Source organism: Cordyceps fumosorosea (genome assembly GCF_001636725.1).
Source record: "Cordyceps fumosorosea ARSEF 2679 chromosome Unknown scaffold_1, whole genome shotgun sequence".
Lineage (NCBI taxonomy): Eukaryota > Fungi > Ascomycota > Sordariomycetes > Hypocreales > Cordycipitaceae > Cordyceps > Cordyceps fumosorosea.
Window position 1 is genome coordinate 1,426,509 of NW_017387301.1, and position 14,551 is coordinate 1,441,059.

At 53.6% G+C, this 14,551-nt stretch overlaps 5 protein-coding genes across 5 annotated transcripts; 3 read left to right on the forward strand and 2 right to left on the reverse strand.

Moving 5' to 3' along the window:
* Positions 1 to 178: 178 nt before the first annotated feature.
* On the reverse strand, positions 179 to 634 carry ISF_00470 (hypothetical protein; the record flags this gene model as incomplete). The annotated part of the gene is made up of 1 exon (XM_018844077.1): positions 179 to 634. The coding sequence occupies one exon, from the start codon at positions 632 to 634 to the stop codon at positions 179 to 181; it is 456 nt and encodes a 151-aa protein (XP_018708527.1).
* A 1,812-nt stretch (positions 635 to 2,446) lies between these two features.
* ISF_00471 (Heat shock protein DnaJ) lies at positions 2,447 to 3,400 on the forward strand (the record flags this gene model as incomplete). The annotated part of the gene is made up of 1 exon (XM_018844078.1): positions 2,447 to 3,400. One exon carries the CDS (start codon positions 2,447 to 2,449, stop codon positions 3,398 to 3,400), a length of 954 nt encoding a protein of 317 aa, XP_018708528.1.
* Positions 3,401 to 6,911: 3,511 nt separating this feature from the next.
* On the forward strand, positions 6,912 to 7,526 carry ISF_00472 (ATP synthase protein 9; the record flags this gene model as incomplete). Its single annotated transcript, XM_018844079.1, has 3 exons — positions 6,912 to 6,993; positions 7,162 to 7,460; positions 7,521 to 7,526. The coding sequence occupies 3 exons, from the start codon at positions 6,912 to 6,914 to the stop codon at positions 7,524 to 7,526; spliced, it is 387 nt and encodes a 128-aa protein (XP_018708529.1).
* A 1,454-nt stretch (positions 7,527 to 8,980) lies between these two features.
* Positions 8,981 to 11,497, reverse strand: ISF_00473 (exosome complex exonuclease Rrp; the record flags this gene model as incomplete). The annotated part of the gene is made up of 3 exons (XM_018844080.1): positions 8,981 to 10,835; positions 10,886 to 11,085; positions 11,138 to 11,497. The coding sequence occupies 3 exons, from the start codon at positions 11,495 to 11,497 to the stop codon at positions 8,981 to 8,983; spliced, it is 2,415 nt and encodes an 804-aa protein (XP_018708530.1).
* Positions 11,498 to 12,607: 1,110 nt separating this feature from the next.
* On the forward strand, positions 12,608 to 14,222 carry ISF_00474 (trehalose-6-phosphate synthase; the record flags this gene model as incomplete). Its single annotated transcript, XM_018844081.1, has 2 exons — positions 12,608 to 12,920; positions 12,976 to 14,222. 2 exons carry the CDS (start codon positions 12,608 to 12,610, stop codon positions 14,220 to 14,222), a joined length of 1,560 nt encoding a protein of 519 aa, XP_018708531.1.
* Between the last annotated feature and the right edge of the window lie 329 nt (positions 14,223 to 14,551).

The window sequence follows — 14,551 nt, forward strand, 5'->3', positions numbered from 1 at the left end:
CGCAACTTTTTTTTTTTTTTTTTTTTTTTTTTTCATTTTTGAGAGACTCGGGAGTTCTCTCCTTTTATAAAAGGACTAGCAATACTAAGCATCATGTCTTGCGTACAACAACACGCATTGTTCCATAACCTCCGTGCGAAACAACCTTGACAGCCGACGAGCAGCTTTTTCCCTTGTCTTAGTCTCTCTTGAATTCGGCCGACAGCCGCCGCGCCCGCCACGCCGCAAGGCCGAGGGCCAACAGGCCCACGGGTACCAGGAGCCCGCCGCCGCACATCAGGCAGAACAAGCCCGCGGCGGCACTGGTGCGGCAGGCCCGGACGGCGGCCACGAGGAGCATGATCACCGCCAAGGCGGCCGTCGCCCCGTAGCATGGTGACCTGTTGAAGATGACGTCAGTTCGCGCGAACAGCTTGCGAGGACAACCCCGGACAGGAGGTATGGAGACGTACAGGTAGAGACACTGGTGCAGGCCCAGGATCAGCATGAGCAGGCCGAGGAAGGCGAGCACGGCGGGGGGTGTTTCGGTGGCATCCGGGTCGTCGTTGTCGGCGTCGACGCCGCGCTCGCAGCGGTCCAGGCTGTCAAATTCGGTGTTGCTCTGGACGTGGGGCTGCATCGCGCGGTTTCCCATGGCGAAAGTTGAATCGAGTGTTGCTTAGTATGAATAAAGACACTCAAGGAAGCGTCGATCTGAGCAGTTCCATCCATGGTGGTTTTCTTCTGGAAAAACTCGTCAGCTTGACCCTTTATATATACACTCAGACAAAATGCCTCGTCTCACCGGGCCAGCGAAGACCTATGATGCAAGACTACTATATACATGCTACCTCAAAGTGCCGGAGCGACAAGGTACACGAAATACGGCGTGCGGGAGGGGGTCGTGTCATGATAGCTTTACTGTTGCCAATGCTGATGGGGACACAGCACAAAGAGTTGAAAGAGCCGGTACAACCAAGAGCGAAACAAGACTTCCAAACAAAAATTCCCCGGTTGGACATGGCTGTGCCAGGCGCTGTGCCTCTGCGTCCCAGCTTCTTTTCTGTTCGTTTCGATTTTCTCATAAGCTTCATGATCTGCCATGAGAGGGCGAAATGTCTGTACTGCGACTTCATCACGACAAGTGAGGCGTGACTCGCGATAGATACAAACGGATCGAGAAGTGGCAACTAATCGCAGTAATCGCGTCATTGTCAGTGGCCAGCTGAGACCTCTTGTCCTTTGGCAGGAGGTGGGAAGAAGTCAATGTCTGCTTGACGTAGTACAACTTCCAGAGGCTAGGAAGGTTGGTACACTGGCCGGGACAGCTACTGTACGTCCGCGATTCGCCCCAGCAGACATATGCGTTGTGCGGAAGGAGAAAAGTTTCATGACAAAACAGTAAGGCGAATATGTAGCACAACTTTCTCTCATAAAACGACGGCGCATGTTGGCCTTGTGAAACTTTATCCTACCTCTATCATTAGCTGCTGTGTGTTGGCCGGAACAGTGCAACACGGGATCATAATTATAAATGCAGTCTGCGGCACCTGCATAGGACAAAGTCAACATATATCACACCCATATTATGGATGTGACCTATACAGTACTCATTGAATTCGCCTCCCTTGGGCATTTACTACTACCCATTCGCAGCTGGCTGAAGGCTGCGCTGGAACCCCACCAAAAGATGCCCAAGCATTCACGAATGACATGCAATAATAAGACTGGGTATCACAGGCTATCCGGACAGGCCGTGAGTCTGTCATTACGGGGCTGTACATGCTACTAGACATCCACGGTCATTGCTCATTGACATGTCCAGGGCGACGGACCAGCCAGCTTACACAGGTACTCGAACACAGAGTTCAGCCAACCCTGCAAAATAGGCGGTTTCTTTCATAAGTTGGTCCAAAAACGTCACTCTTCAATTCTTTTTCTGGTGGGAGCATTTCCAAGAATTTCGTACGCCTGCCTTCGTGATCCATGCCCAGCGTGGTCCTGACCTACCAACCAGTACACATTGAACCGGTACCAGACTGGCCGCTTCAACTCTCGAAGCAACACGGTATTAGCATCAGTCCCAAGACCATTTTCAGACACCCCTTTCATCACTAAATTCTTTGCTCAGTTCAAAAATACCCATGTGCAAGTCGCGGTCTTGATAATAAACCCCCCGCAGCCGGGAGCTCAGCCGGCTCCACCGGCTCCCGACGGCCGAGTGGGGAATCTCGCGTGCCCGCTCGCCACTTCTCTCCCAAGAACAAACGAAACTTGACCTCCTTCAACCTCACTCAATCTCTCACAAGGCTCCGTTTCGTCTGTCTGTCTCGACATTCATTGTCGCTTGCTCTGTTCATTTGTGAGTCAGCAGCAGGCGACTTTTCTCTCCTCCTTGTCCCGCGAACGACCGCCTGCCTCATCCCAGCTGTCACGAGCCCACGACACCACACCGCAGCCCTTGATGATGGCAAGCAAGACGTCTGCTGCTGCTGCCTTGTGCTCGGCCTGCCGCGCCTCCCTCTTTCCCTCTCCCCCGTCCGCCTCGCCGCATCGAACGTCCCGACGTCTACCCTCTCTACGCTCGCCTACCACCACACACCGCCGTCGAACGTACGCAACTACATCCTCCTCCTCCTCCTCCGGCGAGACCACACCGCCACCGCCGCCATGGCCTAGCTCGCCGCACCCGACACCCTACGAGATATTCGGCATGGCCCGGCGTGACCCGTACGCGAAGCGCCGCTTCCACCAGCTCGTCAAGCTCTACCACCCCGACACCACACCACCACCCACCTCCTCCTCGCTTTCCCCCTCCGTCCGCACCGAGCGCTACCGGCTCGTCGTCGCCGCCAACGACCTTCTCAGCGACCCCTCCCGCCGACAGCTCTACGACCTCCACGGCGCCGGGTGGGCCTCCCCCTACGACGACGAGAACCACCTACGGCGGCGCGACCGCGACTGGCGCCACCAGCCCGGCAACGCCGCGCGCAACGCCACCTGGGAGGACTGGGAGGCGTGGCACGAGGAGCAGCGCTGGCGGCAACGACATCCCGGCGCCGCGCCGCCGCCGGGACCCGTGTACATGAGCAACGGGCTGTTCGCAGCGCTGGTGGTGGCCATGTGCCTGGTCGGCGCGCTCGCGCAGAAGAACCGCGCGCTGGCGGTCGGCGAGCAGTACGTCGAGTTCGCCGAGGACCGCAACGCCGACATTGGCCGCGCGGTGCGTCGCTCCGCGAGCGCCGCGGCCGGGCGCTCCCGCGAGGAGCGCATCGACTCCTTCGTCCGCGAGAGGGAGAACGTCGCGTATCGCTACCGCCCGGGCAGGTATGATGACGCGCCGTCGCCGTCGCCGGACGTGCCTGGGGCGGTGGAGGAGGAGGCGCCGCGGCTGCGTGGGGTGAAGGTGCCGCCGCCGTGAACTCGGGCGCTCGGTTGATTAAGCTCTGTATATGCTTCCATACATATTTCAAGGTGGTGTGTCTGTATTTTCTAGGCGTTGTTCTCCGTGTTTGTGGTGTAGCTGTCCTCCGTGATTGGCTGACTGTAACTCGTGCTGCGGGTATGACGTAGCTCACGCCTCACGTGTATCTGCCGTGACGATGCATTCGCCATTGACCAATACCATAAGAAATTTATACCGTCAGATGCACCTCTTGCATCAACAATGCGTCCTCCTGAAGCAATTGATACCAAAATTGGCAGTTAACATTAACCGTGGCCGAGGAATTGTAGGTCTAGTTTTTTCTATAGGGTAGCGTGATGAAGCTCCGAGCTCACCGCAAGCTCCACAGCTGGCCAGGAAGCATACGAATATCGCGAGCTTCGTTGTCCCACCCACTGTTCGGGATAGAGCTCCCACTCCCTTCATCAGGGGGCAACCAGGCCAGACCCACGCAGCTTTGTGTCTCCGAGTAATTCTCGCTGGCCGTCGAAAAACGAGCCGCGGCGAGTGTGCTACAGCATCTCCGGCTACAGCACCATTACAGCGCTATTTCGATGAGATTACACCAATACAGGGGCAATTCAGTCGCTTGTTGCCTCCTCCTTTTTTTCTGCTGGCCTGGCGGGAAGTTGTTTCGCATCGGCAATGCCGATTCTCGGGGCGTGCCGGCATCCTGCCCGGCGCTGAGATGCCTGGTTAAAGCCACTGTCTCAGTGCTATTTGGACAGGTCAACAGGATTATCAGTGTGCCATGTCCTCTCCATGATTACAGTGCAATTGCTACTAGCAGGGAAGCACAAAAGGCTATTACGCTCATATTTGAGCATCATGATTACATGTCCACAGTCGTGGGCCTTGAGCGTGTTTTTGTTTGGGTGCTTGGACGGAGCAAAGGCCCACGACTCCACTGGCCTGGTCCGGGTTCCTGTGTGATGACTTGAGGAAAAAGGAGCGCAAAGGGGCAGGAAGACTCTCCAGTTGCCAGGTACTCCACGATGGAGTGGCTACCAAGAGTGGGATTTATTACTGGTATTCGCAGAAAGCTGCGCCCAAACATGCTGCCGTCATGCCAGTCATCCTGTGTCGAGCTTGAGATGCTGCGAAAATAAGCTCTCTCATAAGATGCGTCAGTCTAGCCGCCTTACCAGTACGTCGGAGCGCCACATGCAGGATGTATTATTAGTAGCGGCTCGCACCAAGACGGGCTGCAGCTTCGGCCCAGGAACCTCGGAATTGCAAGAAAAAGGAGCTCGCCCGAACAGGCATCGCGCAGGAAAGGAAAGCCAAGACACGCGCTAGAATGACAGGCAGAAAATTTTTCTGTCCGCCAGGCCGGCCCAGCTGACAAGGGTATGATGGTCACATAATAGGAGGATGCCGTTGCAGGGGCCGCCGGTTCACCCAGCCACTGCCAGTTGATGGCAACGGCATGCAACACACCACCCGTTGTTAGTGCTGTCCAGGGCTGCGAGCCCAAGTTTCGGAGGCTGAGCTAGGCGAGCAGAGCCTCAGGCCGTTCTATCCTTGTGCGAGATCCACTGCGAGATTGCCAGAAAATGGCGCCTTGGTGTCGTGGCGTGTCGCGACATCGGTGGTGCGAGCTCAACGTCCGAGGAAGAGTTGGGATATTGGCGAGCCGTTCATGAGAGAGCCGTGTTTTCGAGTTGAATAATGCCAGAATATTGTTCGTCTTCACCATCTTCCCGATATTCGAGAGCAGAACCGTCGTCCCCTTCGTATCGCGCGTGGCATCTTTGCGTATGTTGTTGGCTTCGGAACCTGGCGGTGTTCCGGTCGGTAGCCGGTGACCTCGGGCGTAGGCGTGTACTGGTACGTACCAGCAGGTCGGCTCTTACCATGGTATCGATTCCTTGGTGGCCGTTGATCAAAACTCTTCCATCAAAACCGCCCAAAGTAAAACGGGCAAACCACCACCTTTATACCTTCAGTCTCTGCTGCCCGTCCCTGGATTGTCCCACAGCGAAAAAAGCCGTATCCAGTCTTTTTGCTCTTTGCTCACGTTAACACACACAGTCAGGAGCGAGAGCTTGTGAGCAGGCACGACGGGAGCGATAGCAGAGCCGCACCCCCCTTCGAGCTTCTGCTGAGGCCAACAAACGACCCGCTTACGGTGGCCCGAGACATTCTCAGCGGATAAGAGGCCCAACTTTGTGTGTTATTGCCACACCCAGCCAACCAGCAGGGTAATGCTATTTGCTGTTGGCGCCCACGTGTAAATAACTGACTTCCGCTGGCTCGCCAGCCCATGTCGGAAGCACTACCATCCCGGTACGAGATCCCCTGAAGGGCGCTGTATTTGGTACACTGTACCAGTAATAACTGGCTACAAGCACAGGGCGCTTGGGGGCGTGCCAGCCTGAAAGCCAGTAATTCCCGAAATGGACGGGCCAAAACTCTCTTCCATCTCGCTTCCTCAGGCCGAATCTGTTGTTGCGGCCTAGCCTTATCGTTGGTGCGCTTAACCCGATACGGCGACAAGTGTCAGGTTTTCTGCAGCCCATCTGCGCCGCGCTTCCGCCGATAAGTCCTAATGCGGCATATCGGATCAACTTTGGCTGTGAAAAAAGTGAATCCTTAATTCAACGGCATCAACGCTCCGTCAAAGGCTGAAAAAAGTTTTCGCCCCCCTAATAAGCCGCAAAGTTAGCGTACGGGTTCACGACTGTGGCGTCTCTCATTTTTTCTTTGCAGCTGTACTTCGTAAGGATTCATCTCGAGCAGCTTGCTTTATACCTCGTTTCAATGGTGAGCAAAAGGCTGCCATTAGCTCGGTTCAACATATCGTAAAGCCGCAGTATTGTATCGTGTACGTAGTGTCTTGCATAAGATGGAGAAATGGCTGCCTTGCATTCGGTCTCCGTACCAGTCGTCAGCCAACAAGCAAACAACTTGCTCTTTGTGGTTTTGAGGCTTTGGTCGTCCGTCTTATTCGCACACCCCATCCATCCCTTTCCCATTCATTTTTTCTTTGCCTGGCTCATGATTCATGGCCCACCCGCCAAGCACGCAAACGTCTCGGGCTTCCCAAACTCTGCTCTCCCAGTAACTGGCTTGTTGGCTGGGTCCTTCCCACTCTCACACCCTCCCAAACCCACCCGACTTTGCCCGATCCACAACCAGCGCCTGGTTCGTGAGGCCATCACCGCCAGCCCATTCTTCTCACACACCCTTCTGGCCCCCGTTCAGTTCTGCCTCTCGTCAGAATATCCCTCTCTGCCCCGGCCGCCTCGGCCCCCTTCGCTCTCTTCCCATAATACCGTCCACACAGTCCTCAAATTCCCGTAGCATACTCGTAGACCCCAACCCCAGTGGATCTCTCTCACCTGACTCCAGTCCTCTCTCTCCTTCTCCCTTTTCCTCCACAGACTTTTACTCCTTCTCTCCCACCCTTTTGCTTCCAGTCCTCAGCACATCTCCAATACCTCACCTTCAACCAAACCTCAATCTCTCCTCACCAATCTTCACAATGGCCTCCCGCTTCGTCGCCTCCCGCCTGGCTTCTGCCGCCCGCGTCAACGTCGCCGCCGCTTCCAAGCGCTCCATCTCTGGTATGTTGCACCACGACACGAGAAAACTTTTCTTCTTGATCGAACGGCGATTTGGAGCTTGTCAAACCATCCCAATCGACCTGCCTGGCTGTCAATGGCACCAATTCGCCTTCAATCGTCTCGGTAAACCGCATATTGAACCAATTGGCTAACCTGTCCTGTCTTCAGGTGCCGCTAAGCGCACTCAGGTCGTCCCCCGCACCGCTTTCCAGGTCCAGCGTCGTGCCTACTCCTCCGAGATGGCCAACGCCCTGGTTGAGGTCTCCAAGAACATTGGTATGGGCTCTGCCGCCATTGGTCTGACCGGTGCTGGTATTGGTATTGGTCTCGTCTTCGCTGCTCTCATCAACGGTGTTGCCCGCAACCCTGCTCTCCGTGGCCAGCTTTTCTCCTACGCCATTCTGGGTTTCGCTTTCGTCGAGGCCATTGGTCTTTTCGACCTCATGGTTGCCCTCATGGCCAAGTTCGTACGTATAACCGATTTGTCGAATATCCCTCATAGGTCCGGCTAACTTTCTGCGCCTCAGACGTAAACAATTTCTCATTCAATTGAGTCGATCCCTCTTCACTGATGGGGTCTCTAATATCCGGGGACGATCAGCGATGTTGATGCGCGGTATAAAGTTCTCACGACGGAGATTCTTTGCCGGCACTCACCTATGTTTAAAAAACGGAATTGCATTATAGACGGGGTCAAGACGTGGGAGGCGGACATGTCAAGAGGACATGATCGTGATGGATTTGGAAAGCCCAAACACAAGTTCCTATTTGGAACTACCCTGTAAAATAAAAGGTCAATCATCTCGATCATAAAGTTTTTCTTTGTCGACAACAATCGATACTATTTTCAGAAGCATTTTTCCTCTGGACGTGATGACTCGCAATGCGGAGAGGACCCGGCAGTGACAGTACCGACATATCTCTCGGCCGGGAACACCGAATCATTTCTATGCTTTGTCCTGCGATTGACGGGAACCGAGCGGTGCGTCGGCGTAAGGGTAGACACCGGCGAGAGCTGTGTATTTCTGATTACTACCGAATGCCCATCTCGGTAGACATTTTCCGAAAGTTGCAAGTCCAATTGACTTGTCCCTGTCGATGAGACGGCAAGAAGAGCTGATTTTGGTAACCGATCACCCGAGCTACCTCGCGGCAGCTTCACATGAAGCTCTAGGGAGCTGCAAAGCTAATGTTGGTAATATTGGCGCAACGTCGTCATCGAAGCTCTGAGAGCTGGCAAGGCAAATCAAATGGAGAGAATCGACTGATATCTTCTCAGTCAAGGAATTGAAAACCGATCCTCACAGTGTCTAGATGTTTGTTTCGAGGTCTGGATCGTCGCATCATCTTTCGGCTTGGTGTGGCGGAAAGGTGTTCGATATGGCGAGCAGGTCCCGCGTTGTTGCCTCGCGACTGTTGAAAACTAGAAATCGTCGCGTATTCGATAGTGCCCGATTTAATCCATTAATGAATGGTCCTTCGTACTTGTGATGAGGATGCTACTCCTCAAACGCGAGGGGCCCGAGCCCCCATACTCGCGGCTTGATCGCTGCTGTCAAGTTAGGTCTAAAACGAGATCAAAGTCACAATTGATGCAAAAAATATTGGAGGTGCACATGTAAATGAAGATGGAAGTATTTCATTGAGTAACGTGATGAGGTTTAAAGGCTGGCTGCCCTGCCGCGACAGGCATCACGCGATGTGCACCTTCCCCTCACTTTGAGGCTAGGCAACGGGCCGACCATGTTTTTCCGGCTTGGCCTACCTGCACAGCGGCGAGAACCCTGCATTATGCGTGACATCAATATGAAATAGGTACTGTAGCTAGAAAAAAAAAATGAAGACCATTGCTGCAGATCGCTGCACTAGGTGTAAAAATTCTGTCTGCTTGCTGCCCCCATACAATTATACGCACTTTCATCAGCTTCAAGCATGCCAATTCCATTTTGACCGAAAACGCCAACTCAAAATATGCTATATACAAAACTTATTTCTTAAACGTAGCGCTTCTCTCACCCCGAATTGGAGGTGCCTTTCTTGCGCCCTTCAGCAGGTCGTCGCCCGTCTTGGAATACGGGTCAAACACCTTTTGCTGCTTTGCCGGGCGCGCAGCCAGGGCCGCGGCGGTACCGTCACGCTTCGCGTGCATGACAGATGTCGCCTTGCTATAATCAAACGGCACTGCATTGTACTTCTTGTCTGTTGCTACCGACTTCTGTTCACTCTCCGCCTGTCGCCGCACCTTCTTTGCCAGCTTGGCCTCCCGTTTTTGCTGCCTTTCAAGCTTGGCCTGCTTCTTTTCGGCGTTGCGTTGTTTCTTCCGTGGAGCCTCATCGTCGATATCGATGATGCCGTCGGCCGGCGCCGGTTCTACTGGCTTGTCGGCCACTTCATCCTCGTCGGATTCGGATTCTTCGCTAGTTTCTGAGTCCTCGTCAGGTGCAGATTCCGACTTCCGTTTCGTGCCGCGCTTCAGCGTGAACTCCTCATCTTCCTCGACAGGAGCGGGCGGGGCAGGCGAGGAAGCTTCGGGTTTCACGAGGGAAGAAGTATCTTCCTCCATTTCCGTGCCCTCTTGAACAGAGGCAACGAATCTTTGCCAAGGGAATGGAACCTCGTCGTTCATGCTTTCATCCACATCCAGTGAACCGCTCCGCCGTGAGCTAATGGGCATGTCGCCAAACAAGCGTGAGCGAGGCAGACTTCTGCAGGAAATGGTGCCGCCAGGCTCTGGCAACTTGGCCAGATCGCGGCCTGCCTTGGGCAGCGCATTTCTCGTCGCCGCGTCTGGAGCGATGCTTGCAAAGAATTGCAGTAGACTCGGTCCCGGGCGTTGGCTGGCTTCCAAAACTCGGGTCCAAATTTCATTGATTCTTGATCTAGCCAGAGGCGCCGTCAAAGGCATCAGACTATGAAGAGCCTTGGCATCGGGAGGATTGGCACGACATATATCGGCTAGATTGTTTGTTCCCAGGACAAAATTGGGACTCTCATCTTCTTTTCTTGCCGTGTCGTCCCTCCACTTCCAAAGGGTCTTGAATAGGGTGAATTGTGCTGCATCGTAAGACAAATGCGAGTGCTTCAGGACGTAGTTATACCAACCCCGAGGCCCCTCTCCAGTTTCCTCGTTGTATCCTGGGTGTACATGTCGAGATAAAGAAAGCTCTTTTGATTTTTGCAGGGCACGAACGATGAGATTTTGCTCCGGTATACTTTGATTTGACGATGAGACAAGATCATTGCGAACCTGGTCATATATATGGAGCAGATAATGGGTATCGGATCGAGCATAGTAGAGCATTTCTTCCGGTATTGGGCGAATACGCCAATCAGCCAGTTGGTACTGCTTATCGGCGTCAAAGTTGGCAAATTTGGAGAGCAAAAAGGCAAGGCTGCGCCCTGAGTAAGCCAATTGCTCGCAAGCGAAGAATGTGTCGAAAAGGCCATTGATGTAAAGGCCTAGGTCGCGCTGTAGCCAGACCATGTCCATATAAGCTCCGTGAAATACTTTGATGATGGAGGGGTCCGCAAAAACCTCATTCAGCACCTCAAGCTTGTGGCGCCAGGGCTGAAGAGTGTCGACGATCCAGTCCTGCTGCCGGGTGCTGACCTGCATGAGAGAAACCAAGCCGACGTATGTTCGAAAGTCGTGATGTTCGAGATCAATGGCGATCTCCTTTGCCTTTTTCAACTCTTCGAGCATCTCGAGCACACCTTCGTACGTATCCACCCATTTTGCTGTGGTCGTTTCGACGGGCTGCCACGGGATAGGGTCAGCTACCTTGAAAGCGCTGTCGGGGTAGGTCATTTGTAGGATTTCATGCTCATATGGGTGTTTGTACCTATCGACAGGGTTAGAAGAATGAAGATTTTCATGATGCGGAATACGTACTGCGTCAAGCCGTCTTCGTCAGTGAACGTAACAAGACTGTCTTGCAAAGATACGACAGCATGTGGCTTGTTTGTAAGAGTCGGCTTCCATGGACCAGTGGGAAAGTTGTCGGGTTTCACATCGAAGAGATTTTGCGGCTTGACGACATTTGCATTTCGGATGACTTTGTTCGTAGATTTTGCTCGTTTTGAGTTAGAGGCCTGTGGGATGTTAGCTATCTAAGTTTTGAAGCCGAAATGGAAGTGTACACACAGCGTCGGAGGGAGGTTCTTTGCGCTTGATGAGCCCTGTGTATTCATCGAGGGCCGTGTCGGCCTTTTCGAGGACAGAGTCGACCACGTCGACAACACCTTGCCAGTTCATATCGATATCTTCGGCATCGGTGAGAGTCGGGGCGGCGACGCCGCAGGCGCGTGCAGCCGATCGCAATAGGCGCGTTGAGAGATCAAGCAGGCGTGCCGACTTTTCATCGAGCTGCTCCGCGGTGTCCGGGTTGACGGTCCGTTGGAAGCTGAGATCCTCGGCGGCGATGCGGTTTGCATACTTGACAGTGGACACAAGGGGCTTTTGGACCCCGTCCTGCAGCGACTTGAAGTCCTGAGGCGCCGCCATTATGAGAGTGGTGATGTTGATGGCAATTGTGATGGGCTTGTCGCACGGGAGCAGACAAAAATTCAGGGCGCTTATCGATAAAGGAGTTGGGAGCTCCACTGGCTTGTAGGTGGAAGCGTGGTGTACAGTATGTAAGTGGGTTGTGTACAGATAGTTACGGAGTACGGAGATGATTGAATCTATAACTATGAGACAGGAGCATGTATTCTACCCTGTATTTTATTTGGCGTTATGATGCTTTGCAATTTTCTTTACAATAAGTTGTAGTGGGTGTTGTGGCAAGTTGCAACGACCAAGGCACCTAGGTTATGCTGCTCATGATACTACCTAGGAACCTTCTCTCTTGGTTAATAACGCTGTTAGGCCAAAAGATGCGATATTGCGCCGTCCTTTCTTTTTGCGCAAAGAATGATATGCGAGTTCAGCTGCAGCCACGACATGTATGACAAGTAGCGAACGTATGACCAAGCCACAATGAGGCGTCACCGTGATGTAATAGAATGAAGGGGCAAGTGCCCAAACCCAGAGAATGACCAAGGAAAACGCATCTACGACTATATTTTTAACAACTTGTCCGTAATTACTCCTTCTAGCAAGGTTGGGCCGCCAATCCCCCACCACCAGCCGCCTTGTTTTGCTACCTTGCGCGCCGTTCTTGTTACCTGCTAATACCAGCAGTAACGTAGTTTACCAAGGTACTTGCATATACCTGGTCAATCTGCCCCTCATTGCCCGCCTAAAAAGCTCCGTCCATCAAACAACTCACTCACTCGTGCTGCACAACATCATTGCCATTGGACGCTGCAGCAGGATAAATTACCGCAAACCCCAGAAAACCATCTCTGAGCGAGGTCTCTTGTGCGCTCTTTGCACCCGCCTGCATTCTTCTCTCCTGCATAGCACCGTCTCCAACATCCGCCCGCCCGCCTGCCCCTTTGGCATCACCACCTACCGACCGCCCCACATAAGCTGGCCACGCTTTCGTTGCCCCTCCAGCTCTTCATCCTAACGTCGTTGTTGGGCAGCACAGGCCCTTTGCGCGATAACATCGACGCGCCATACGCTTTCACCAGACTTCGGATCGATCCAAACGTCCGCACTGCCGTCGCCATGTCCGCCCCGGCAGAGACACAACAGGAACCCGCCGCGCCTGGCCGTCTCTTGCTTCTCTCGAACCGTCTGCCCATCACTATTAAGCGCTCCGAAGATGGTAGCTACACTTTCTCCATGTCCTCTGGTGGTCTCGTCACCGGACTGAGTGGTCTTAGCAAGACCACCAGCTTCCAGTGGTACGGGTGGCCCGGACTTGAGGTTCCGGACAACGAGGTCGAGGGTATGAAGAAGCGCCTCAAGTCAGAGTACGGGGCGCATCCCGTCTTCATCGACGACGAGCTCGCTGACCGTCACTACAACGGCTTCGCCAGTACGCTTCACTTGTGCTGCTGCTTCTATCTATCGTCTCATGCTGACAATACTAGATTCCATTCTCTGGCCGCTGTTCCACTACCACCCCGGCGAAATTACTTTTGACGAGTCTGCCTGGGTTGCCTACCAGGAAGTCAACCGTCTCTTTGCCCAGACTGTTATCAAGGACGTTCAAGATGGCGATTTGATCTGGGTCCACGATTACCATCTCATGCTCCTGCCGCAGATGCTGCGCGAGGAAATTGGAAACTCGAAGAAGAACGTCAAGATCGGTTTCTTCCTGCACACGCCATTCCCCAGCAGTGAAATTTACCGCATCCTGCCCGTCCGCGAACCCCTCCTTACGGGACTTCTCGACTGCGATCTTATCGGCTTTCACACATACGACTATGCGCGCCATTTCCTCAGTAGTTGCTCGCGCATTCTCGGCACTCCAACTACGCCAAACGGCGTCGACTGGAATGGCCGCTTCGTCACCGTGGGAGCATTCCCCATCGGTATTGATCCCGACAAGTTCGTCGAGGGCCTGAAACGTCCCAAGGTTCAAGAGCGCATCGCAGCCTTGAAGCGCAAATTCGAAGGAGTCAAGCTCATTGTTGGCGTCGACCGTCTTGACTACATCAAGGGCGTGCCGCAAAAGCTCCATGCACTCGAAGTTTTCCTCACCGAGCATCCTGAGTGGATTGGTAAAATTGTCTTGGTGCAGGTTGCTGTACCTTCTCGTCAAGATGTTGAAGAATACCAGAACCTGCGAGCTGTCGTCAACGAGCTTGTCGGTCGCATTAACGGAAAGTTTGGTACCATTGAATTCATGCCGATTCACTTCTTGCACCAGTCCGTGTCGTTTGATGAGCTAACGGCGCTCTACGCTGTTTCGGACGTCTGTCTGGTATCGTCGACGCGCGACGGCATGAACCTTGTCTCATACGAGTACATTGCGACACAGCGTGAGAAGCACGGCGTCATGATTCTCAGCGAGTTCACAGGCGCCGCGCAGTCGCTCAACGGCAGCCTGATTGTCAACCCATGGAACACGGAGGAGCTGGCCAATGCCATCCACGATGCCGTTACCATGAGCTCCGAGCAACGCGCCGCCAACTACAGCAAGCTCGAACGTTACGTGTTCAAGTACACCAGCGCCTGGTGGGGTGCTACGTTTGTCGCCGAGATGACACGCCTCAGCAACGAGGAGACGCAGGCCAAGACGTTGCGCAACGTCTCGGGTGCCGTGGTCTCTTCCGGCCAGAAAGCACTGGCGGAAGAGACCGAGACAAAGGAACCCGAGACGACGCAAGCATGATTAGAGGAATAAACCATGGCAAAGTTCTTTTCTGCTTCTTGTCTTTTTTTCTTCTTGGGGTAGCACGTTGATGCGTCTGCTGCAAATCAAATAACAAATATCGCACGAATACACGAAATATGGGAGAATGGAACCAGAGTCCAGATGGTCTAGCTGCATCTTATCTTTAGCAGGAGTTTTTGGCGGTTTATTGAATTTCTAGCGATTTATCTGGCTCATCTCAATACACATGATTCAAATAGCCGCGTGGCATCCTCGCAACGTTTTATCTCGAGATATCGTTTTCTCTTCTTCCAACCCCGCAAACGCGAACTTTACTATTAAAGCAA